The following is a 23,792-nucleotide window of genomic DNA, read 5'->3' on the forward strand; positions in this document are numbered from 1 at the left end:
AACTCACATGTATATAGCACTGTGGTTTGCAAAGTCATTTTTACAAACATCATCTCATTTGACTCCTACCATAACCCAGTGAAATAGATATTATCCTCTCCATTTTACAAATGAGGAGACTAGGGGAGAGTTTAAATAACAAGTTGGTGATGGGCTAGCTATCTGCCACCCAAGACAGCTAGGTGGTGCAATGGATAAAGTGCCAGGCTTGGAGTCAGGAGGGCCTGAGTTCAAATCGTGCCTCAGACACTTACTAGCTATGTGTTACTGGGCAAGTCATTTAACTTACTTTGTTTCAGTTTCCTCATCAGTGAAATGAAGATAATAATAGCATTTCCTTCCCAGGATTGTTCTGAGGATCAAATGAATAAAAAATTGGAAACATGTAGCACAGTGCCTGACATATAGTATGTGCTATATAAATGTTAGTCATTTTTCTTGTCATGAGGAACAGTCAAGCTCAGTTCAGAAATGTTCTTCCCCAGGCTGCCTATATAGAGTAATGACTTTTCAAACCATAGAAAAGTCTCAGAAGACTTGGGTTCGAATCTTGATTCTGCCATTTACTATCTATGTGACCTTGGGGAAATTACTTAGCCTTTCTGGGGCTCAGTTTCATCTTTTTTATAATTGGGGGGTGGTCACTACATAGCCACTAATATTCCATCAAACCCCTTCCAAGATGTATAGGAATGAATATAAGAAATGCCTACACCTGTGAAATCACAATTCATTTAAGGTAGAGAAGGAAATACCCAACAAGAGTAAATCTTATAAACATTTATGGGAATGAAGAGACTGTAGGATCATAGATCTGCAGAAGGGGTTTGTACCCTTTTTTCTGTCAGGGTCCCCTTTGGCAGTCCAGTGAAGCCCATGGGACCCTTCCCAGAAGAATGTTTTAATGCACACAATAAAATACAGAGGATTACAAAGAAAACCAATTATACTAAAGATGTATTCAAATTATAGTAAAATGTTAGAATATATTTTTTAAAATATTCATGGACCCTAAGTTAAGAACCCCTGATGTAGAGACTGAAGTTGTCCAAACCCTTTATCTTATAAATGAAGAAATGGAGACAAAGGGAGTAACGTGCCCAAAGCCAAGCACCAAAGGTAAGATTAGAACCCTGGTTTTCTAACTGGAGAGCCAGTGCTTTTTCCGCTTTGCCAACATTATCTCCAGTTATTAGAAGTGTAATGCGACCCATGTGAGGTTTGGGACTGGGATCCCCGAAGGGATGTTTGTTGTCAAAGAAAAAAGGTGAATGGTAAAATTGTGCCACTTAACCGCTAATAGCTTCTCAAAATGCTGGACTTGAAGTCAAGAAGGCCTGGCTTCTGCTCCCCTTCCCAGCACTTCCCAGCTATGTTATCATTGGCAAGTCACTTACATTTTCTAAACATCAGTTTTCTCATCTCTCAAATGAGATAATGCCCATAATGCCTACCTTACAGCATTTTTATAAGATCTTAATCCAATATATATACAAAGTGCTTTGCCAGCCTTAAGGTGCTATAGACATGGAAGCCATCATTACTATTCATGCTAATAAAGAATGACAGAATAATAGAATTTCAAAGCCAGAAGTTACCTCAGCAGTCATGTAGTCCAAGTCATAGCCAAAAAGTTGGACCCACTACACTGTACCTGACAAGTATCCAGTCTCTACTTAATAAAGGAAAATTAATCACCTCCCAATTCCAATTGGGCTCATTCCAACTTTTGATGTTAAGACATCAGGCCTAAATTGCAATTTCTACCCATTTTTCCTATTTTTGCCCTCCAGAGCCAAACAAATAGAGTGTAACTTCTCCATCAAATATTTAGAGACAACTATCATGTCATTTCTGAGTCTTCTCTTCTCCAGGCTGAATATCCTCAGTTTTTTCAAGAGATTTCCATGTACCATGATCTCAACTTTCTTCACCATTTTGGTGGCCCTCCTCTGGACACTCTTCAATTTATCAATTTCATTCCTAAATTGTGTTGCCCAGAACTTAACAAAATACTCCAGATGCAATTTGTTCAGGGTAGAGTACAATTGGACTGTTATCTTTTTATTCCTGGAAATTCTGTCTCTCTTAATATAGCCCTAGATAACTTTTATTTGGGGGGATGGAGGGGTGTTATATCATCCCTTTTACTCATATTGACCTTATAATCCACTAAAAAGTCTTCAGTCTTTTTTATATAAACTCTTATCTACCCATGCCTCTCTTATAATGTTCTTTATCTAGTACAACTGTGAGACTGGTCATTCATTCCTACTATATTTCATCCATATTTGATTTAGCCCAATGTTCTAGTCTACCAAGATCTTTCTTGAACCTTGAAGCTGACTGCCACCCAATGTAGTAGCTCTCCATTCCAGATTTAGGTCATTTGACAATTTCATAAGGTTGCCATCCGTGCCTTTATCTAAGTCATTGATAAAAATGCTTCATAGAAAAGGGACAAGAACAGATTCTTGTGCTCCCTCCAAACTAATAAAGAACAACTCAATATTATTCTTTGAGTCTGAAACTAGTCATGTAATTCAGAATCCACTGAATCATGCTATCATCTAATATCCCTCCATCTTTTTCAAAGAATGGCAGGAGGTATTTTATCAAATGTTTTGTAAAATCTAGGTGTACTATGTCTACAGTATTTCTCTGATCTATCCACTTAATAACTCTATACAACAGGAAATAAGGTGAGTCTGGCAAGACCCATTCTGGTCAAAGCCACCCTGACCAGTTCATTGTCATCACCACTCTGTAAATTGATTGTACGTCCCTGGTCATTTCCATGTCACCTCCCCCATTTGCATTCAAGCTTCAGTTGCCTTTCTTTGAATCTTCTGTGCTTAATACATCACCTGGTACATAATTAATAAATGCTCATTGACAACTTGGACACTTCATTTTCTACATATTTACTGTCAAGCAGTTGAATGACTCATTGTAGAATTTCACCAAGAATTGAAGCAAAATTCCCTGGCCCTCACCTTTCAGGTTCTATTCTTTCTTTCATTTCTTGTCTTATTTTTTAAGCCAGACTTTTTCTTTCTCCAGTCCTGCAGGCACTCCTTCATTATCCAAGATCTTTCCCATATCCCTGACAGTGTCTTAGCATTCGCATCTGGAAGTTTTTTCAGTGCCCAAGGGTGACTTAAATTTATCTAGGGCAGGTAGTTATTCTTTTACTATCTCCTTACTTATTTTATAGGGTATCAGATCCCTATTATCCATTTATTCTCTGTCCTTTCTAGTCCAAAGGTCATTGTCCTTGGCATAAAAAACAGCAGCAATATATGAATTGAGCAATTGTGCCATCTTTCTATTGTCAATTATTGTCATGCTATCGACTCCAGATAATAGTCCTATCCTTTCTCTGATTTTTTTCTTTTTGCCAAACAGCTAATAAAGTTTTCTTTCTCGTTCTTAGCTTTTTCACCAGCCTCGGCTTACCCTGGGCTTCAGCTTCCAATACTATGCCTATAGTACTGTGCCATGCTTTTGTATGTATCCTCTGGAACCTAGCCTTGCTTCCATTTCCTGAAGATAGATCTTTCTTAGATCTATTGGTTGGTGAGCTCCCTGTGTATCCACATCAGTGTCTTCAGATGATATTCATTTTTTTCCTCATTAGAATTATTTCATCTATCATCTTTAGAATTTCATCCCTCCAGGGATAACCTTCCATGTTAAACATTTAAAATCGATGGATGACTACAGGCAGCTAAGTAGCACACTGGATAGAGCACCAGGCCTGGAGTCAAGAGAACCTGAGTTCAAATCTGACTTTAGACACTTACTAGCTGTGTGACCCTAGGCAGATCATTTAACCCTGATTGTAAAAAAAAATGACTAGCCAGACAAAATATTTCAAATCCTGAAATGTTTATTTGAAATAACTAGATTTCTTCCATGGATAAGTTCTGAGATTCCCATGACACACATAACACCACCTTGGACACTTGAGAGGGTACCATTTAAGGGAGATATGAAACAGATATGAAACTTGGAAATTTTCACTCAAAAATTTTGGGAACATTTAGAAGAATGTGATTTTTTTCTTCCTTTCCCTTTCTTTCTTGGTTTTAAAAGAACATGCTGATGCTTCATCTGCCTTGGGCCATGACCCCACAAACTCCATGAGAGAGAATAAGCGGGGAGGGTCTGTCAACGTCTCTCCCTGATTAAAAAGTTCCAGTGACTCCCTATTGCCTTTAGCCTAAAATACAGATTCCTCTTGGAGAAAGAAATGGCTAACTACTCTAGTACCTTGGTCAAGAAAACCCAAATGGGATCATGAAGAGTCTACCAAGACTGAAATGACTGAACAACAGCAATAACATAGATTTCTCTATTTGGTATTTAAAGCTTTCACAAGCGGACTCCATCCCATCTCTCCTTGCTTACAGCACACATGAGGCCAATTCAGGCACACACTGTCCTGGTTGAATTGTGCTCCTTGTTCTTTCTAATAAAGGGGGTCCCCCAAATCTTAGTGCAATTTGATAAGCTTATTAAAGCTTAAAACTCTACTGAGACTTGGGGAAATCCCCTGTGTGTACCCTTCCATCTTTTGTCTTTTTGCCAACTCCTTCCTCACCTTGATAAACTAGAATCTCTACATAGAATCCTTCAAGGCTTAGCTCAGGGGCCACCTCCTACAAGAAGATGACCATCCCCTTAGTGAAGCCCCCCCTCCCCACCCCATCACCCTATATTTCCTTTGTGTGTATTTTATATTGACTTCTTTGTAGGCTATTTCTGCTCCACAGAAGGTAAGCACATTGAGGACAGGGACTACATTATTTTTACTCTGAATCCCCAGTGCAGTGCCTGGCAAATAGTAGGCACTTAATAAATGCCTATTGGATGAATGTGTGAATGAATGAATGAACGAATGAATGAATGAGTGAATGAATGAATGAATTCCATTTTCCTGAATTTGTAATGGCAGCTCTTTTGGGGAGTATGAATATTTTAATGCCATCAGAAGACATTAAAAATCCATTGAAATGTGACAGACAGATTTTGAATTGCCAGCCTTCATGATGTTCCTGTGAAGAATGACAATTTGGAGGTAATTGCAAGGAAGCTGGTATGGAGGAGAGAACTGGGTCTGGCAGTCCAGGGATCTGGGCTTTAATCCCAGGTCTGCCACTAGCTAGCTATGCAGCCTCAGACCAGTCACCTCCCACTACCCACTCCTACCCCTGTTCAATTCTGTAAAATAAAAGGAATGAACTGGATCATTTCTAAGGTCTCCTACAAATTTGACATTCTATGACTCATTTCCTGAAGATTATTTTTTCTTTCTGAATTTAAAATTATCTACAAAGTTAAGCCAATAACTAAAGATAATTTAAGCATATGTTAGAAATACCTTAAATCAGAAACACGAACAAAAATATCTCCAGCTTTACATTACAGAACTACATATTCGGCCAGTCACGTGGACGTGTTGTGATAAAAACATTACAGGCAAATAGTGTCTGTGCAAATTGAAAATTCACCTTACTTATTGGATTTACCAGTTGTGAAGCGGGTTTCAAAGTGTTATACAAAATACTGCCTTCAAAATTTTCCAGGGAAATAGCAAAGTTACTATTTCCAGGCCTCTAACTTTCTCCTTTATTCCCTCCAGATTCACATTTATAGGATTATAGGTTTAAATCTAAAAGGAACCTAATCAGCCAAACCTTTTATTTTGCAGATGAGGAAACTAAGACACACAAAGGTTAAGGGATTTGCCTGGGGTCAGCCAGCTAGTAAGGTTCTGTGGCTGGATTCCAACTCAGATCTTCTAGACTTCTAGTTCACCACTTAATCCCTTATGCCTTCTAACTTCTGGAAGGATCCTTAGAAGATAATACAGTCTGATCTCTTCATTTTACAGATGAGCAAACTGAGACTCAGAATGAAATGATTTGCCCAAGGTCATGCAACTAGCTTGCAGTAGATGATAGCCAGGCCAGTGCTCTTGCCAGCACACAGTGGTAACTCTCAAAGATTTATAATCAGAGGGGACCTTAGAGCTAATCTAGTCCAAAACATTCGTTTTACAGATGATAATGCCAATATTAAATGAATTCCTAAGGATCTCATATATTAAAAAGTAACAGAGCTGGGATTCTCACCCAATTCAGCACACTTTCACTACATTACTGTCTCTTGCTAATTGTCATTTAGATTGAAGCTAATTTCAAATGTCCTAAATCCCAAAGTATCTGTTATTTTCCTTTTCATTTATGAATATCTTTTAAAGAACATCATACTAAAGTGATATTTCTCTACCATTTTGAGTAAAAGACCATTTTGTCGTTTTCATATTTGTTTCCTGTGCAAATCAGATTTGTTTTCAGATTATATAAAATTGAGAGTCCAGGTGGATTTTAACTCATTAATTGGCCACTATTATCAAATTAATGCAGGAAAAAAGCATTCTCATTTAATCTTGTTTTCTGTATCATTTAAAATGATAACATATACACGCACACATATATAAGCATATACACACACATATATAAGCATACACACACACATATAAGCATACACACACGCGCACACACAGATATATATATGTATATATATATATATATATATATATGTGTGTGTGTGTGTGTGTGTGTGTGTGTGTGTGTGTGTGTGTGTGTGTGTGTTTGTTTTAAGTAACAAGAGGAAGAAACAAAATCTACCCAGACGCAGGGCAATATCAGTAAAAATCATTAGCCATCTATTTGCTAATTCTAACCTAGTTTTTTGAAATAATTTTAAAAGGTATTACAAAAAATGCCTCCTTGGTGCTCAGAGAAATGCATCACAAGTACACTAAATAGTTAATGTATTTTCTAAATGAATGATTTAAAACAGCTATTAAAGGAGAGGAAATGAGCTTAGGTTTCTAGTAATGACTTCTCCTCTTCAAAATGAAATCTGTAAATCCCTGATTGCAATTTCAAATCCCAAAAGGACCAGCAGTTCTGGGACCAGGGCTCACTGACTTTATGTCTAATAGTACCTGATAAGTAGCATGATTTTTTATATTTGTAATTTGGGAGAATATTCAGAATTTATAGTCCCTCGGACCATTTGTGAATGAATTTCCTTTTAAAAGAATCTTATTCTGACATCCACGTTTACCTTCTAAGTCAGTGTGCACAGTACATATGAAGACGAGACATGGATGCATGTATATGTATGTATATATAGATAGACATATGGGGAGATCTATGTCTGTTTATATATGCATGCACACACATGCACAGAATATCAGTACCATTTTATTCATAAGAGTGCATAATGATTCAGTCGGTGATTTTTAATAAAAGTGCATTTCTAACCATCAAATTTGAGTCTATTATTCTAAGTTAATTGCATTTGCCCTAAAGAGACTTGTAACTGGCTGCCAACCTATTGGTGTCAGCTTCTTCTTATTCATCAGTCAATCTTGTCTTCTCCCTTTTTTACATCCCATATATTGATCAAATTGATTTGTTAGCATGCTTCTGTAGCTTTCACAGCATTTAAAAAAAAAACCTTTAAATTATCCATCAGATGCATTTGATTACAGTATTAGGGTACATGTCATCTTAATTGATATTTCAGTTGCAAATAAATGCCCCCTTTTGATGGTCTTATATGATTCCCATTAAGTATAAGCCATACAAATCACTCAAAGAAGTGGTCAAAAGACTAAAAGCAAAGAGTTAAATATTTAAAGTCTACATCTCAGTGGTCTAAGAAGCAGCGATGTTTTACCCCCATTTCATGGGGGGATATTCTTTCTTGAACACATTGGGTCTTTCTTGGAGTGAGTTTGCGTAGATCACCAAAATTTCATTTCTGAATTCTAGTGAAAACCTCCCACATATGCACGCATGTTATATACATGATCTCTTTGCAGCTTCAAAAGCACCCTCTGAGGTAGGTGTTACTCTTGTCCCCATTTTAGAGATAAAGAAACTGAGTCCCAAAGAAGTGAAATATCTTGTTCAGACTCACATAATTGCTAATAAGTTTTGACTATAATATTCAAATCCAGATTTTCCTGAATCCACGCCCAGCGCTCTATCTGTTGAGTAGATAAAGTATTAGACTTGGAATCTAGAAGACGAAGGTTCAAATCCTGACTTGGGTACTTACTAATTGATCCAAGTCACTTGCCTTCACATACCCTGATTTCCTCATCCCTTAAATAAGAAGATTGGACTCAGTGGCCTTTAAAATTCTATCCAGCTCTAAAACTACAGGGAAGAAGATGGGAAAGAGTTGCCCATAGAATTAACAGTTTAAGCGACTTGTCTAGGATCACACAGTCTTTGTGTCAAGTAGAAGTTTGTTACCCAATCCAAGACCCCCCTAAGCAGATTGACAACTAATTATTTATAAGTTCAGTTTTTGTTTTAATGAAAAGACAGGGGCAAGATTAGAAAACCATTAAAAACCCATGTACCTACAAATCTATGATCCTATTGTTGAGGTCTAGTATTGCTGGGATCCCAAAATTCAAAAGCAAACAACACAGGTCCCCCTCAAATGAATTTGACCCAAGTTTTCTTTCAGTCAAAGACAAAGTTTATTAGAATGCCAGTTGGGGTGGGCAAGATTTTAAGAATCCCAGCTATTGACCAGATTTTAAGAATCTGAGCATTTGCATCCCCAATGCAAGTGGTCCAGATTCTTAAGGAATCTGAGCACTTTAATGGAGGCAAGATGGATCTTTTATACAGAAACAAAATAGTCTGGGAACAGAGGAGGGATCTAGATGGAACTAAGGAGTGGTGGTCTACAGTGGGACCAGGTGTAGACAATGCGGGCCACAATGAAAGGGCAGTTATTTAACTGGGAAGGGCCAGTTGCCCCAGGAGAATGCCAGGGACCTGGGTCACATGGGAAATTCCAGGGGGTTTTCCTTTTTGGGGTCCAGATCCCAAAGACATGGGCTTTTCCTTTTAGGGGTTCAGATGCCATCCCCATGATTATGATCAGCTCCTTCCCTGATGCTAGTTGCCCCCTACCCCCCCCCCCCATTGGATTTATTTATATATATATATACTTACATGTGTATGTTTATCGGGCAGCTAGGTGGCACAGTGAATAGAGTGTCCAGTATGGAGTCAGGAAGACTCATCTTCCCGAGTTCAAATCCAGCCTCAGACATTTGCTGGCTGTATGACCCTGGGCAAATCCCTTTACTTTGTTTCCCTCAATTCCTTATCTGTAAAAGGAGCTACAGGAGGAAAAGGCAAACTGCTCCAATATATTTGCCAAGAAAATCCCAAATGGGTCATGAAGCGTTGGATACAACTGAAAGGACTGAACAACTACAACAAGATTGGAGGGGGGAGTGGAGTCAGGAAGACCCACACAGAAATCCAGCCTCAGATACGTATTAGCTGTGTGACCCTGAGAAAATCAGTTAACCCACATTTGCCTCAGTTTCCTGTTTTGTAAAGTGGGGCTAATAAGAGTTCTTCTGCAGATCAAATGAGATAGTATTTGTAAATCACTTAGCACAGAGCATGGCACATAGTTGGTATTATGTAAATGCCAGCCATTATAATAATCGTTATTACTATGTACGCATTCTGTCTTCCCCTTTAGAGTAAGCTTTTTTTTTTTTGGAGGGCAATTGGGGTTAAGTGACTTGCCCAAGGTCACATGGCTAGTAAGTGTTAAATGTCTGAGTCTGGATTTGAACTCAGGTCCTCCTGATACCAGGGTCGGCTTCACTGCACCACCTAGCCGCCCCTAGAGTAAGCTTTTGACCACAGGGACTGTTTCATTTTTTTTCGGGCCCCCAGAGCCTAGCCCAGTGTCTGGCACATAGTAGGTTCTTAATAAATACCTGTTGATTGAGTATGGAAAGTCTGGGGTGGGAAATTAGAATTCTTCTAGGAGTCAAATTACTTGCAGCGCCCTAGAGATAAAAAGGAGACTGGGTTGGTGGATGAACCAATTAGTAGAGAGAGAGAGAAAAAGCCATTGGCTTATGACCATCACCAGCTCTTGAACCCCATATAAAGGCCTAGAAACCAGCTTAGGGCATTTTCTCCAGGGGTGAGAGATCTCATTTCTCCCCTTCTTTCTCAAGGAGAGTGTAAGCTTTTCAATGCTGTCTTTCTGTTGCTGAAGTTAAGGGTTTTGTTTTTTTTTACAGAAATGCTTCTGCAACACCCCAGATAGGCCTTTCAACCCTTCTTTAGATGGGAGCCTACAAATTCCTGCTAACTGCAAGCCCCAAAATAGGCCCACTTCAAGCAATGGAGTGTGGTGGAGGGAGGGAAAGAAGGTCGGGAGGGAGTTGGGGGATGGGAAATGCATGTTAAGGTACTCAGCCCTGGGCCGCACAGCTCCCCGTGGGCTCTTTCCCCTCCTCCCCAACTACTCTGAAAGTGAGGCAGCCAGCTCCCATGATGCCCGAAATAGACCCCCAAAGAGCACGGAGCAAAATAAAGCCCAGATCTGGAAGGGAACAAAGGGAAATGAAAATCATTGCTTACTAGGAGACATTTCAAAGACCCCCAAGACAAGCCAGCTGAAAAAAAAAATCCTCAATAAAAAGACTCAGCAAGAAAATTGTGTCACACCCCCCTAAGCCTCAACAGACCTTAACAAGATGTTCATGAGCCTGAGATTGTCTCCTTTCTCCCCAAGACAAAAGACACAGGGAAACAATACAGTCTAGCGAGGGATTAGCCTTAAGAAGCAGGAGAAAGATAAAACAGATTCTTCCATTTTACAATTAGAAGAACTCCTAGCTGCCTGACCAGCAGAATAACCCAGAAACAAGCCGATCAACCTAAGCCCCAGGAGCCATTATCCTTCTCGGCAACCTTGCTTTCTTTGAAAACTAGTATCTAGGCTGAGCCTGGGGGAGGGTTTTTTTTTTCCTTTTGGAACAAAACCTCACCTCCCCTTTCCTCCTGTCAGAAGCTCCTTTTACCACCTCACTAGGCAGCCCTCCTCCCAAATTCTTCCTCGACACATCTGACCAAGACGTTTGCATTTTACACGCATCTCATCTTTCCATAGCCAATCACCAGGCAAAACACCAAATTACCAAAGTTTGTTATTCTCCAAGTATTGACAAAATGAGGGTCCAGTAAGTGTACACCAAGGCAGAGCTGTCTACACAACACGCTGTCATTCCATTAGACAATTTTGTATTTCAACTATATAGGGGAATTTCCTAAGCTGAGTCTACCCAAGTCAATGTATTTTTCTCTGGTTAAGAAGAGAAAAAGTTAACCAGCTCTGATAGGTACAGTGGCACCCAATTTTGCATTAACAAGGCTTGAAGAAAGAGGGAACTTTGAAATAAGCTTCAGAAAAAATAAGAAACCAATACTGGTTCAGAAAGATACTTTACAAGTCTGTCGTGTTTCACCAGGCTGCCAAAATGCCTAAAGCCATTGACTCTCTTTTTTGATTGATGAATGCCTCACTCTCCAGATTTCTCTACCTCCTTCCCAATAGCCCCCATTGTTTTATCTACTTAAACTGTTCCATATGAAAAAAACTTCAAGTTAGAGGACCTTTCCTAAGGTCCTGGTGAACACAACCTATGATTAAAAGAGGAAGATAAAAGATTTCATACCAGATTAAATTTGATTTGATGGTCAACTGATTATCAATTTCATTCGAGGGATAAATGGAGCTGGAATCTCATCCATCTCATCTGTGATGTCCCTTTAATAAGGCACATAGCAATCCATCACGTTTCAGGAGTCTGTTACCTGTTTACTCCTATAAATTCTTTGAGAAGATACATTTACATCAAATGGTTATACATGGAGTAGATGAAACTAGTTTGCTTTTTCCAATCACACTTTTCTAATAGTTTATTTAATCCTGTTTCCCTTACATATACTGCTTCTTGCAAAGACCATTCAGTCTCTTTCCTCTACCATTTATCGATAATTTCAAGCAATCATTTATTAAGCACTTGAGATTTTTTTTTAATGGAAAAATCCATTGCTTTTCTCAAGGAGTTTGCATTATAAAGTGTGTTGGTATATAAATAAATAGATACATAGAAGATACAGTATACCAGAGCCAGGTCAGGAAACTGAATCACTTCCATTTAAATTCTTAGGAAGATTCTGAAGATCACTGGGCAGGATAAGGTGCCAGACACTGAAGTCCTTTCTGGAACTAAACTGCCAAGCATTCAAACTCTGCTACAGAGAGCACAACTCCAATGGAATGCTCATGTCATTCAAATGCCAAATGTAAACTTGCCTAAAAGACTATTTTATGGAGAATTCACACAGGGCAAGAGTTCACAAGGTGGTCAGAAGGAGTAATACAAGGACACTCTCAAGGTCTCTCAACATGGAAAACACTGGCACAGGACCACACAGCAGGGCATGCCCACATCAGAGAAGATGCTGTGCTCTATGCGCAAAGCAGCATTGAAGTAGCTAAAGAAACCATGAAATGCAGAAATTTAGAGAATCCGCCCCAAATGTTCATGAGGACTCTTTGTGCCTGACCTATGGGAGAGCATTTGAAGTTTGCATTGGCCTGATTAGCCATAGTCAGACACACAGTAGCTTGACTTTAGTCAACATAGTGATGTCATTTGCTTCCTCTTCGACAACCAACATGGAAGACACAAACTGTAAGAGTCTGGCATACGTGAAGACAAAGTAAAGCTTTCTGAAGAAAGTGACCGTTGAGATGAATCTTGAAGGAAAGCAAGGACTCAGAGAGGAAGAGATAAGGAGAAAGAGCGCTCCAGGTATGAGGAACCGTAGGTGCAGAAGCCTAGGGGGAATGAACACCTACACTTAGGAGATGGGACATGGATGGTAAGACAGCAAGCGAGAGTTCGAGAGTGGTCATAGGCATCAAATGCAGCATATTTGCCGATAAGTATTCAGACCAAGACAAGACAACCATATATGTCAATTAAGAAAGGATTGTTAACTTAGGACATAGTATTTTCAGTTGAGTAATATGGTGGGAATCTAGATTGCAAAGGTTTGAGAAGTATAAGAAGTTGCTTGTTAATTTTTTCATTGAATTTAACTGAGAAAGGAAAAAAATATACAACTTGAGGGCAGGGGTAGGTCCCAGTGAAGTTTTTTTGTTTGGTTGTTTTTTTTTTGTTTTTTGTTTTTTTTTTAAGAATGAGAGAGACTGGGACCTTTTTAAAGGCAGTAGGGATCAAACTAGTCTCTAAGGAGAACTTCATACCCTTATCAAATGGACATTCTTTTTTTTTTTTAAGCAATTGGGGTTAAGTAACTTGCTCAAGGTTACACAGCCAGTTATTTCTGGTTGTGGTGCTAAGTATCAGAGCCTGGATTTTATCACCAGGTCATCCCAACACTGGGGCCAGTGCTCTTACCCACTGAGCCAGCTGGCCACCTCTAAATAGACACTCTTAATAGCATATGTTTGCTCATAACATTTCTCTTCCTCCCTATCTCCCCCCCCCCAAAAAAAAACCATCAGTGGCTTTATTGTCCTAGAATAAAACACTAACTCTCCTATTTCATATTTAAGTCCCTTCACTTTGTGAATCCAACCTGTTTGTAGACAAATTTTTTATTACTTCCCCATACATATTTAGTTTTCTAGCCAAACTGTCCTACTTACTGTCCTCTATATGGGACCTTCCGTCTCCTGCTGCCCCACACCTAGGTGACCCAGTAGGTACTAGCACTTGAAGTCCAGAAGACCTGAGTTCAAATCCAGTTTCACTTATAAGCTACATAGCCATGGGTAAATCACTTAACCTCTGTTTGCCTGCTTCCTCCACTCTAAAATGAAGACAATAGCAGCACCTACCTCCCAGGATTGTTGTGAGGGTTAAATGAGATAAATTTGTAAAGTACTGAGCACAGTGCCTGGTACACAGAAGATACTCCATAAATGCTCATTCCCTTCCCATTATTCCCTTCTATGCCATCCCATGCTATCCCAAACTTAGGCTTTCCACTATGCCTGGGATGTTCTCCTGCTTCACATTCATCTCTTTGAATTTCTATCTAATTTCAAGGCCCATGTCAAATACCATCACTTGCCCAAGGCCCTTCCTGATTCCATGAAGTCAGTAGGGCTACTCCTTCCTTCCCATATGTATACACTTACAGATATTTGTACATATATAGATTGTTTCCAATAATAGAATGTAAGCTCCCAGAGGACAGGCAGTTTTTCAGTTTTATCTTTGTATCCAAATATTTAGAACATTTTCAGCACTTTAAAAATGTAGGTTAAATCACATCAAATTGAGTTAAAGCACCTCACAATTCCCTAAATTAAATACAGCACACTCTCAGTTTTGGAGTCAGTTCAAGATTTATCTGCAGGGTCTGTCCATGATGCTTGTCCTGATGGATCATCTCCCTGAGCTGTCCTTAAAATAGCATGATAGTCTTAACAATAGGCATTCTTCATCCCACACCTCTTTTTTACACCGTATGGTGTAGCAGCAAGCACCCCGGCGTCCTCAGGGTTTGCTGCTACCACAGGTCCTTGGATCTGCTTTGATAAAGGAAAGCAACTCAAAATGGGTTAACAAGCTTACTTTAATCAGTCAGACTTATATCGTTTACCTTGTTCAGGAGAAAATGGTCAGCACCCCAAACTTCAGAATACACAGACAGAATTATCAAGTCAGAGAAACAGATCAAGTAGACAGATTTCCAAACTCTCCAACCATTACATCCATACCCAGTCAACATCTGGGTTTCCACATCTGGGTTTTTCAAAGCCGGGGGACTCTCAACAATGGCTTCCCAGAATTCAGATCAAATCACAGAACACTTCTCAAAGTGAGTCCCAAAACAAAGCTACAGGGCTTATATAGCCTTCTCCTGGCTCAGAGAATGTAACAACCTTATTGACTCACTGGCCAATCAAGAAGTATCTACTGAAAAACAAGCCTCCCTCCCCAGGCTTCAGGTGCATTTTAGCCTAGGGGCAGGGAAGATCTTTAAAATTTACATTCTCATTACATATGGATAGTTAGATAAAATTCTTTAAAGTCATTATGTATCTCACTTAGAATGTGTATGATGTTTTGGGGATGAAAGAACTCCTTAGAAAATCATTTGCAAGTTGGAGTCATTGGAGGAATTCATGAACAGAGGTGATTATTCTTCTCTTTTGGAATCTATGTGAAAAATCTTCAATGCTGAGAGCAAAACAACTTTTGGAGAGCATTGGTCTTCCTGTTTCATAGCCCTATTGATATTTATCACAAGATGGCTTTTAAGTTAGGGTAGCTAGATGGCACAGTGAATACAATGCTGGACCTGAAGTCAGGATGATTCATTTTCTTGAATTCAAATCTGGCCTCCGATGCTTACTAGCTATGTGACTTTGCGCAAATCAACCCTGTTTGCCTCAGTTTCCTCATCTGTAAAAATTAGCTGAAAAAGGAGATGGCAAACCACTCTGGTATCTCTGCCAAGAAAATGCCAAATGGAGTCATGATGAGTCAGACACGATTGAACAACAGCAACAGCCTTTAAATTGTCTGTTCTTAAATCTTTCAAGGGATCATGTATGATTTTGGAAAATACATGGGAGTTTTGTTGACCCTCTTTGCTTTTACACAGTTGCCCTTCCCTCATGCAGAGGTAGCCTAGTATAAAAGAGAGAGATCTGGCCTCCAAACTGCGGGGACCTTTGTTCAAATCCCGCCTTAATCATAGTAGCTTTGACACTACTAACATTTCTTAATGTTTCATGGTTCTATGCAACTCTCTAAGCATGATTTGTAAAGAAGATGCTGATATGAAGTGGCAAAGGGAGATTCCTCAACTGGGTTTTCCCTTTACAATGGAAATCACAGTTCCTATACACTCACACAACTGAGCACTCCCTTTTAACAAAGAAAAAGTTAAATAAGACCACAGACTCAGTGACCTCATCTGATTGAAGTACATGAGTCATTGTACATAAGTACATTGACTTAGTGAACTACTAATGGGGAAACCACCCTCTATCAATGTAGATTGCCCCCTGCCCTTCAACACAGAGTGTTAGAGAGGTACTTAGGGCACTGATAGACCATGTGACTGGCTCACAACCACCTCTCCAGAATGCACAACTTAACCTTGACTCATTGACTCGCTTTCTATGCACTAAGCCATTCTGTCTTTCATTTTGCCCAGGCTATAGGTGCTTACTAAATGCTAGTTAATAGAAATTCATCTTACCCTATAAGAAAGTAAGGGAGAAGGGGGCAAGGGGAGTGATGGGGTGGATATATGAGAGGGAAGACTGGGGAAAGGAGTAATCAGTATGCTTGCATTCTGGGGGTGGGGTTAGGGGAGAGATGGGGAGAAAATTTAGAATTCAAAATCTTATGGAAATTTATGTTGAAAACCAAAAATAAATAAATTCTGAAAAAAATGCTCATTAAGCAAATGAACTACAGTAGTATAGTCTATTTACTAATAGTCTTCACCTCCCTACTGAGATTAGGGAATTGTGATCTCTAAGACTGAAATTGGTCATTATAAATCATCAAAATCAAGCATTTCAAAAATATTGTTTTTGTTTACATTATTAAATTCTTGCTTGTATCGTTCTGGTTTTGGTCACTTCACTCTGCATTAGTTCATACAGTTCTTCCCATAATTCCCTGAATTGCTTAGAGTTGTAATTTCTTGTCATCCAATAGTATTCAATTGCATTCATATACCATGATTTGTTCAGTCATTCCCCAATCAATGTAAACTCCATGTTCTTTTCCTACTACAAAAGTGATGCCATGAGCATTTGATCATAATTGATAACTTTAATTTTTTTTCTATCTTTCACCTTCTTTTCTGTATGTCCAGGCTTGGGATTCTTTGGGGCCATGAATAATGTGATGACTTTTCTTGAATAGTTTTCATAAGTCTTTTCCATAACAAGGGGACCAATCTGCAACTCTACTAACAGTGTACTAGTTTTCAAAACAGACACCTGCTTCTTGGGCCCTGATTTGACTCAAGCCGACTTTCTTATCTACTGTTTCTAGGGGAAGCAGCAACTCCCCAAATGCCAGCAGCTCCTAAGAAATGATTTAATTTTCTTGGCTAAATCCTGCACACAGTGAGTTCCCTAAGTGCTGGTCTCAGTATTAGTACCATCAATTCCATATCTAAAAATGTTGTGCCAGCACCTTCACTAGGAGCACAAAGGCTGAAGGCACAAAAATTAAGAGTTATCCTGGCCTGCAGAGGGTAAGAGTGAATTAGTAAGCTATTAACTGTTCTCATTTTATAAAGGATGAATCAAGTTTTATGGGAAACATTCATTACCTTCAAGTTGCTTACCAAGTGTCCTAAACTTACAATTTCATAGTCCTAGAAACACCCTGATAACAATGGAAAGCAGATTGAATTTGGATTTGGAAGAAATGGGTTCTGAATCTTCCTCTGCCCACTTCCTACCTGTGTGACCTTGGACAAGTCACTGGGCCACAGATTTTTTCATGTATGAAAGAGAAAAAAAGAATGGAGTACCCAAAGGTTTCCTTCTAGCTCAAAACTTATGATCTTATTTTTCTAAAATCTTGAGGAAATTAATAAATGTCTTACATGCTAAAATTCAACTTGTAACATTCCTGTAGTATTTTAAACTTTTTGTCATGTTTATTTCCATGGCAGATATTTTGAAAGAGGAAGAGCCTAAAGAAAAAGCTGTATCTGTAGACAGAAAAAAAGAGGAAAACCTTGTTGGTAAGGCTATGACAGTCGGTAATGCAAAGTAAAAAAAAAATTAAGTACTCATAATTGAGCTTTGAGGAATGAAAAAAATAACACTTCCTTAGAGCTATTCTTTCAGTCAGTCTGGATACAGAATTAAAAAGTCAAACAGTGCATCTGTTTACATCGTCAAGGATATTCACAGTAAGAAGGGCTAGGAAACACATTTTTAAATGAGAGTCCAGAAGCCAAAGAAGACCTGAGCATGTACTAGGGGTGGGATGCCTGCTTAGGAAATTATTTTTTTCTTCACGGTGGACATTTATTAAGCACCTGTAGCCTACGCCAAAGGAAAGGCAGAATGGCTTAGAGTGTAGAAAGTGAATGGATGAGTCAAAGTTCAATCCTGCATTCCAGAGAAGTGGAACTGAGGAAGTCACATGGTCTATCAGAGCCCTAAGTACCTCTCTAACACTCTGACTTGAAGGGCAGGGGGCAATCTACATTGTAGAGGGGGGTTTCCCCATTAGTAGGTTACTGTGTCAATGAACTTACAGATCTGGACCCATTATGAGAAAGACAAAGGTAAAAAGACATAAGCAAAACCAATCAAAGGTTTCATGATCCAAAGGCAGGGTAGCATTCATATCATATATATATAATTTGCGTGTACAGAATGTACTCAAATGATATCAAGGAAAAAAGAGTGAGGAAGGAAGGCATTAGAGTCATGAAGGCAAGTAGGAGTTCTATGAGCTTGCAAGTGAGGAGCAGATATCTTCTAGGTAGAGGAGACTAGCTGTGCAAAGGCACAGAGGTGGGAGATCAGGGGATTATTGATTTATGGCTATAGGGGATCTTGGAGGCCAGTTAATCCAGCCCTCTCATTTTACAAATAAGGAGAATTAACCAGGGAGGTTAAAGCTTGCTGAGGTCACTCAGGTAGTATCAGAGATGAGATCTGGCTCCAAATTCTCTAATCTCCAAACCAGCATCATAATGTTTGCCTAAGATAAAATGTTGTAAAGGAGGAGTAGCAAGTGGGATGGCTGCTGTTTTTCTGCTTCAGACACAGTAGGGAAGAATCAAAGAAAACTCACTGCCTCGCTTAAGCTGCTCCTGGTATATCTGTTAGTATGCTAATGTTGGCCTCCCCTTCCCAGGATGGAATGACCCAAGAAAAGTCAATTAAAGTACTCCCCATACCTAAAGATCCGGTTCAGTTCAATGTCTGCTAACAAATCCTTAGAGACCTTGTTTGGGATCAAGATATATTGCTTTATTCAAAATGGTGATTTTTCACTTTAAAAACAACTCACTGTTGAGATCACTAAGAGTCTCACAATCCTGAGCTTTAAACAAAAGCAAATCCACTTTGAAAGTCTACTGTGGTGTAGAAAACATTTCAATACTCAAATCCCTTATCTTAGAGCTGCAACTAATAATTCTTGTGACTGGAGAAATTCAGCTGACTGTATGTGTGTGTGTGTGTGTGTCTGTCTGTCTATCTATGAAAGTATGAGTGGGCTTTGAAGACTGGCATACTTATATCTGAACAGAGTTTAGATGCTTGCTGGGAGAGGAAGCAGCCCATCCTCCAGAGAATCTAGCCTGCACCTTCTCTAGAGGGGGGTCCCTAGGCAATAGGCAAGAACCCGTGAGGTACAAGGCATGGCAACAGTACTCTAGGGATAATCATAATCCACCCAAAAAAGAACACATGAACGACCACAGAGGAATCCTGGTCTTCTATATGTCTGTGACCAAAAGTGATTCTCAACTAATCATTGCCAGGGTCATCATCATCACCATCACCATCACCATCACCACCATCATCAACATCATCTTCATCATCTTCTTCATCATAATATAGAGCTAGATCTATAGATATGGATATAGAGCTAGCAGTTACATGGCTCTAACTATACAATACTTGAAAATACCTTGATTATGTAGTAATTTGTGTAATATTATTATATAATAGGTAATAAAGTACAACAATAATATATTATACAATATATTATATATACATACTATATTATAATGTCTATATTATTTCATTTACTCCTCACAACAATTTTTGAGGTAAGTACTATCATCCCCATTTTACAGATGAAGAAATTGAGGCTGAGAAAGGTTAAATGCCCAGGGTCACATAACTATTACCCAAGGTCTTCCTGACATCAATTCCTACAATCTATCCATTCTACAACCTAGTAGCCCTAGGTAACCTGTGAGAGTTACAGTTTCATTCTAGCCTTCAAGTATTTTCCCTTGACTTTGGTTTCCTCACTTAGCTTAATTGTGGACTTGTATCTCCCCAAACCACAGAGCACATGTAACCTGCTGACACCTATAGATAACAAAGCATTCTTTATTTGGCATTACTTTCTTTTTTTTCGAGGGCAATTGGGGTTAAGTGACTTGCCCAAGGTCACATGGATAGTTTTGGTGTTAAGTGTCTGAGGCTGGATCCAAACCCAGGTCCTTCTGACTCCAGGGCCGGTGCTCTATTCACTGTACCACCTAGTAGCCCCAATTTGCCATGACTTTCATTCATATTTTTATTCTAGACTTTCAGCAATGGTGACCAGTTATTATTGAGCCATTCATGCTTTCTTCTAGCTCCCAATTTGACTTTTACTGTTGGTCATTTCTTTCAGTCGTGTCCAACTCTTTATGACCCTCTTTGGGGCTTTCTTGGTAAAGATCCTAGAGTATCTTTACATTGACATTTCCTTCTCCAGCTCATTTTACAGATGAGGAAACTGAAACAAATAAAGTCAAGTGACTTGCCCATGCTAGTACATGTGTGAGTCCAGGTTTGAACTCAGAAAGTGGATCTTCCTGACTTCAGACCCAGCACACTGTCCACAGAGCCACCTAATTGCCTTTCCCTCCCCTCCCACCATTTTGACTAGCAGTGCACATTTACTATAAGGAGAGAACCAGGGATGAAGTCTGCGATTTTAGAATAGAACAAACACCCATGTGAATGTTGGCAGTGTTATTATGAGAACCCAGTGAGGCAATGTATGTAAAACATTTTGAAAAACCTGATGCACTATGCAAATATCAGTTATTATTGTTTATCTTACAAAACATTGCTACCAAATCATAAATCTTCAGTCTGGAAGAGGCCTGCAAGGGTTATCCCATCACAAATCCTCCCTACTACATCTTCAGCAATGGGTCATCCAGATTCTGCTTGAACACATTCAAGATTAAGGAGCTCACTCATCTCCAAGGGATCTTCTTCCATTTTGAGATACCTCTCATGTTTAAGGAACTTTTCCTCATTTTGGTCCTTTGTCTGACTCCCTTGAATTTCTATCAGTTGTTCCTTGTTCTGGTCTCTGGGGCCAAATATCAAAGCTAAACCTTCTTCCATCTGATGTAGCTTCAAAAATCAGAAAATCACTACTTCTTAAAATGTCATTTTCGTCTCCAGACTAAACATCTCCATTTTCTTCCCCTGACCTCTACATACTTGGCCAGGTTTCTTGTTGTCTTTCCATTGGCATTCCCTATCCTCTTCTGAGCACCAGCTTGGCTATCCCTTCTAAAATATGGTGCCCATAATTTGACACTATGAGATCTGATCAGGGCAGAACAATGGAGGAATATCAAGTCTCTTGCTCTGGAAATGCTATTTCCACGAACATAGCCCAAGGTCACATTTGCTCTCCTGGCTGACACATCACATGTTTTCTTCTTATTGATCTGACAAGTCACTAAAATCCCTCTGTCTCTTAAATGTAGACTACATTGGACTAATGTCTTCTCCATCCAGGTTCTGTGGCTGCTAGTTTATCTGCTGATAAGATCTCTCATGGTCTATTTCATTCAACAGAATTCCCATAAAAAGGGACAGGAAATGGAAGATAAGAAATGATGGCTTTCAAAGCAAATGTTAATTCAACACTGTTATCAAACAATGAGTTTCTTTATGTCATATATGATTCTAAGTGCTTCACTGACAAACGAAAAGTAGTGAAAGATCAAGGTCACTGGAAACCATATCCAAATTGATTGATTCCTAAAAATCTACGATGGCCTAGGATACCACCTCAAACGCAACAAGAATTTCCTGAGCTTCTACCATGTACCTTGTTCTAGATGCCAAAAGAGATCCATCCATCCATCCATCCATCCATCCATCCATCCATCCATCCATCCATCCATCCATCCATCCATCTATCTATCTATCTATCTATCTATCTATCTATCTATCTATCTATCCATCTACCTATCTCTCTATCTTTCTGTCTGTATATCTGTCTGTCTATCTTCTATCCTTCTATCTTCTCCATCTATACAGTTAGAGCTATATATCTTTGAAAAATTGCTCATTTACAAAGTGTTTAGCTTTGTTTAGTTGCTCATCTACAAAGTGTTTAGTTGTTTCTAGAGCAATGGAGTCCTGATAACTAGCTAGACATCCCAGCTCTGACAAATATTAACTGCATGATCAGAAGCAAGGTCCCAACCTCCAAGAACTCATCTGTAAAATGAGGAAAATCATACTTGCACCATTCATCTACTTTTGTGAGTGAGTAACTTTGAAAATTTTAGTGTTAAAGAAATACCTGTTCTTATAATGATTGTCTTTATAAATCCATTTTGGGAGTTTGAAGATAGCAGGTAGAAACAAATGGGTGGGGGAAAATTCCATTAGGTTTACTGTAGTTGTTGTTATTTTTAATTGTAAAAAAAAAAAAGAAAAAAAAAGTGAAGCCAGAAGAAATGCTAACATTTTTTTAACACTGAATTAACCTTTTTTTGTCTGTCTCTCTTTTTTCACTGTCTCTCTGTCTCTTTTACTCTGTCTCTATCTCTGTGTGTCTCTGTCTCTCTTTCTGGCAGAATTATCCAGTTCAAGTCAAAATTCCCTTGAAAATTCTGGTAAGTTCACTGTTACTTCTCACATATTTTCTTTTTCTTATAATGGGTTACCCTGATCGTCTTTCCAAGTTAATTCATTGCAATGGAATGAATGGCTAAATACCATTTATGGTTCAGGAAAACAAGAAATAAGGAAGAAAACAACTTTTATTTAGTGGCTATTTTGTGTTGTAATATTTGTAACATCTATACATCTTATCTCATTGATCCTCACTACCACCCTGGAAGGTAGGCACTATAGTTATACTCTTTTCTCAGCTGAGTAAACTGAAGTTAAGTGACTTTCCCAAGCTCACACAACTAGTAAACGTCCTAGGTAGGATTTTAACTCAGGTCTTTCTTACTCCAGGGCCAATGATCAATCCACTGCCGACTTGGCTATCTAAACACATTGACTTAGCTCATCACCACAATGAGCTTGTAGCTACACTGAGATGAAAATAAACATATTGCATATCTCCTTTGTGCAAAGCACAGTGTTTGCCACTATGGAAGATCAAATAAGGTTAAGACCCTATTCCTGCAACAAGCAACTTTATCATCTAATTGGAAAGAATCATAGAACAATAGTCAACACACACCAAAAAGAAATCTCTATTATATTATACGAGACAAGTGAACATCTACCTTCTTACTAAAGGCTTCCAAAGAGAGTAAATCTACTCTCTCCTAAAGCAGCTCAAAACAGGATATAAGTTTAGGACATAAATGTGAAGTGTTAAATAACAATGGCAGTAAATTGACTGATTACATCAGCATAGGGGACTCCTAATGTGGGAATTCTTTCTATAAAGCACATTGCTACTAGTCTATCACTTAGCAAATAGCCCTAAGAAGTTGCCTGGGACATACAGAGGTTAAATGACCTGCCCAGACTTTTACACTCTAAGGGTCAGGTTCAGTATTTTAATTAACTGAGGCTTTCCTAACTCCAAACCCAGAACTCTAGATATGACATGGGAGAATTTCTGGCGCAATAATCCCATGGGCAAACAATTTCCTTATAACTCAGAGTCCTAGAGACTTGCCTGAACCCTTGAGAGAGTAAGAGATTTGCCATTTTCCATAATCGTATAGTTATATAGTGTATAGTATATACTATATATATAGTATATCAAGTATATCAAGACATTCAAATAGCCAGTTTGTGGCAAAGGCAAGACTTGAACCCAGGACTATCTATTAGAAAACAATGTTATTCATTTCTTCAACTCATCTCTCACT

At 38.9% G+C, this 23,792-nt stretch overlaps 1 protein-coding gene across 4 annotated transcripts in view; it reads left to right on the forward strand.

The window, feature by feature from the left end:
- The window catches only part of MDFIC2 (MyoD family inhibitor domain containing 2), a 164,815-nt gene that overhangs the window by 76,884 nt on the left and 64,139 nt on the right, over positions 1 to 23,792 (forward strand). For 2 of the 4 annotated variants that reach the window (XM_069084109.1, XM_069084111.1), the window contains exon 3: positions 22,530 to 22,568. The exons of the other annotated variants lie outside the window; for them this stretch is intronic. In XM_069084109.1, the coding sequence (XP_068940210.1) occupies positions 22,530 to 22,568 (39 nt within the window). The remainder of the gene's footprint in view (positions 1 to 22,529; positions 22,569 to 23,792) is intronic. 4 annotated transcript variants of the gene reach the window in all.

Source organism: Petaurus breviceps, unplaced genomic scaffold, assembly GCF_028583685.1.
Source record: "Petaurus breviceps papuanus isolate PSGF00001 unplaced genomic scaffold, PetGlider_PUasm1.0 174, whole genome shotgun sequence".
Classification (NCBI taxonomy): domain Eukaryota; kingdom Metazoa; phylum Chordata; class Mammalia; order Diprotodontia; family Petauridae; genus Petaurus; species Petaurus breviceps.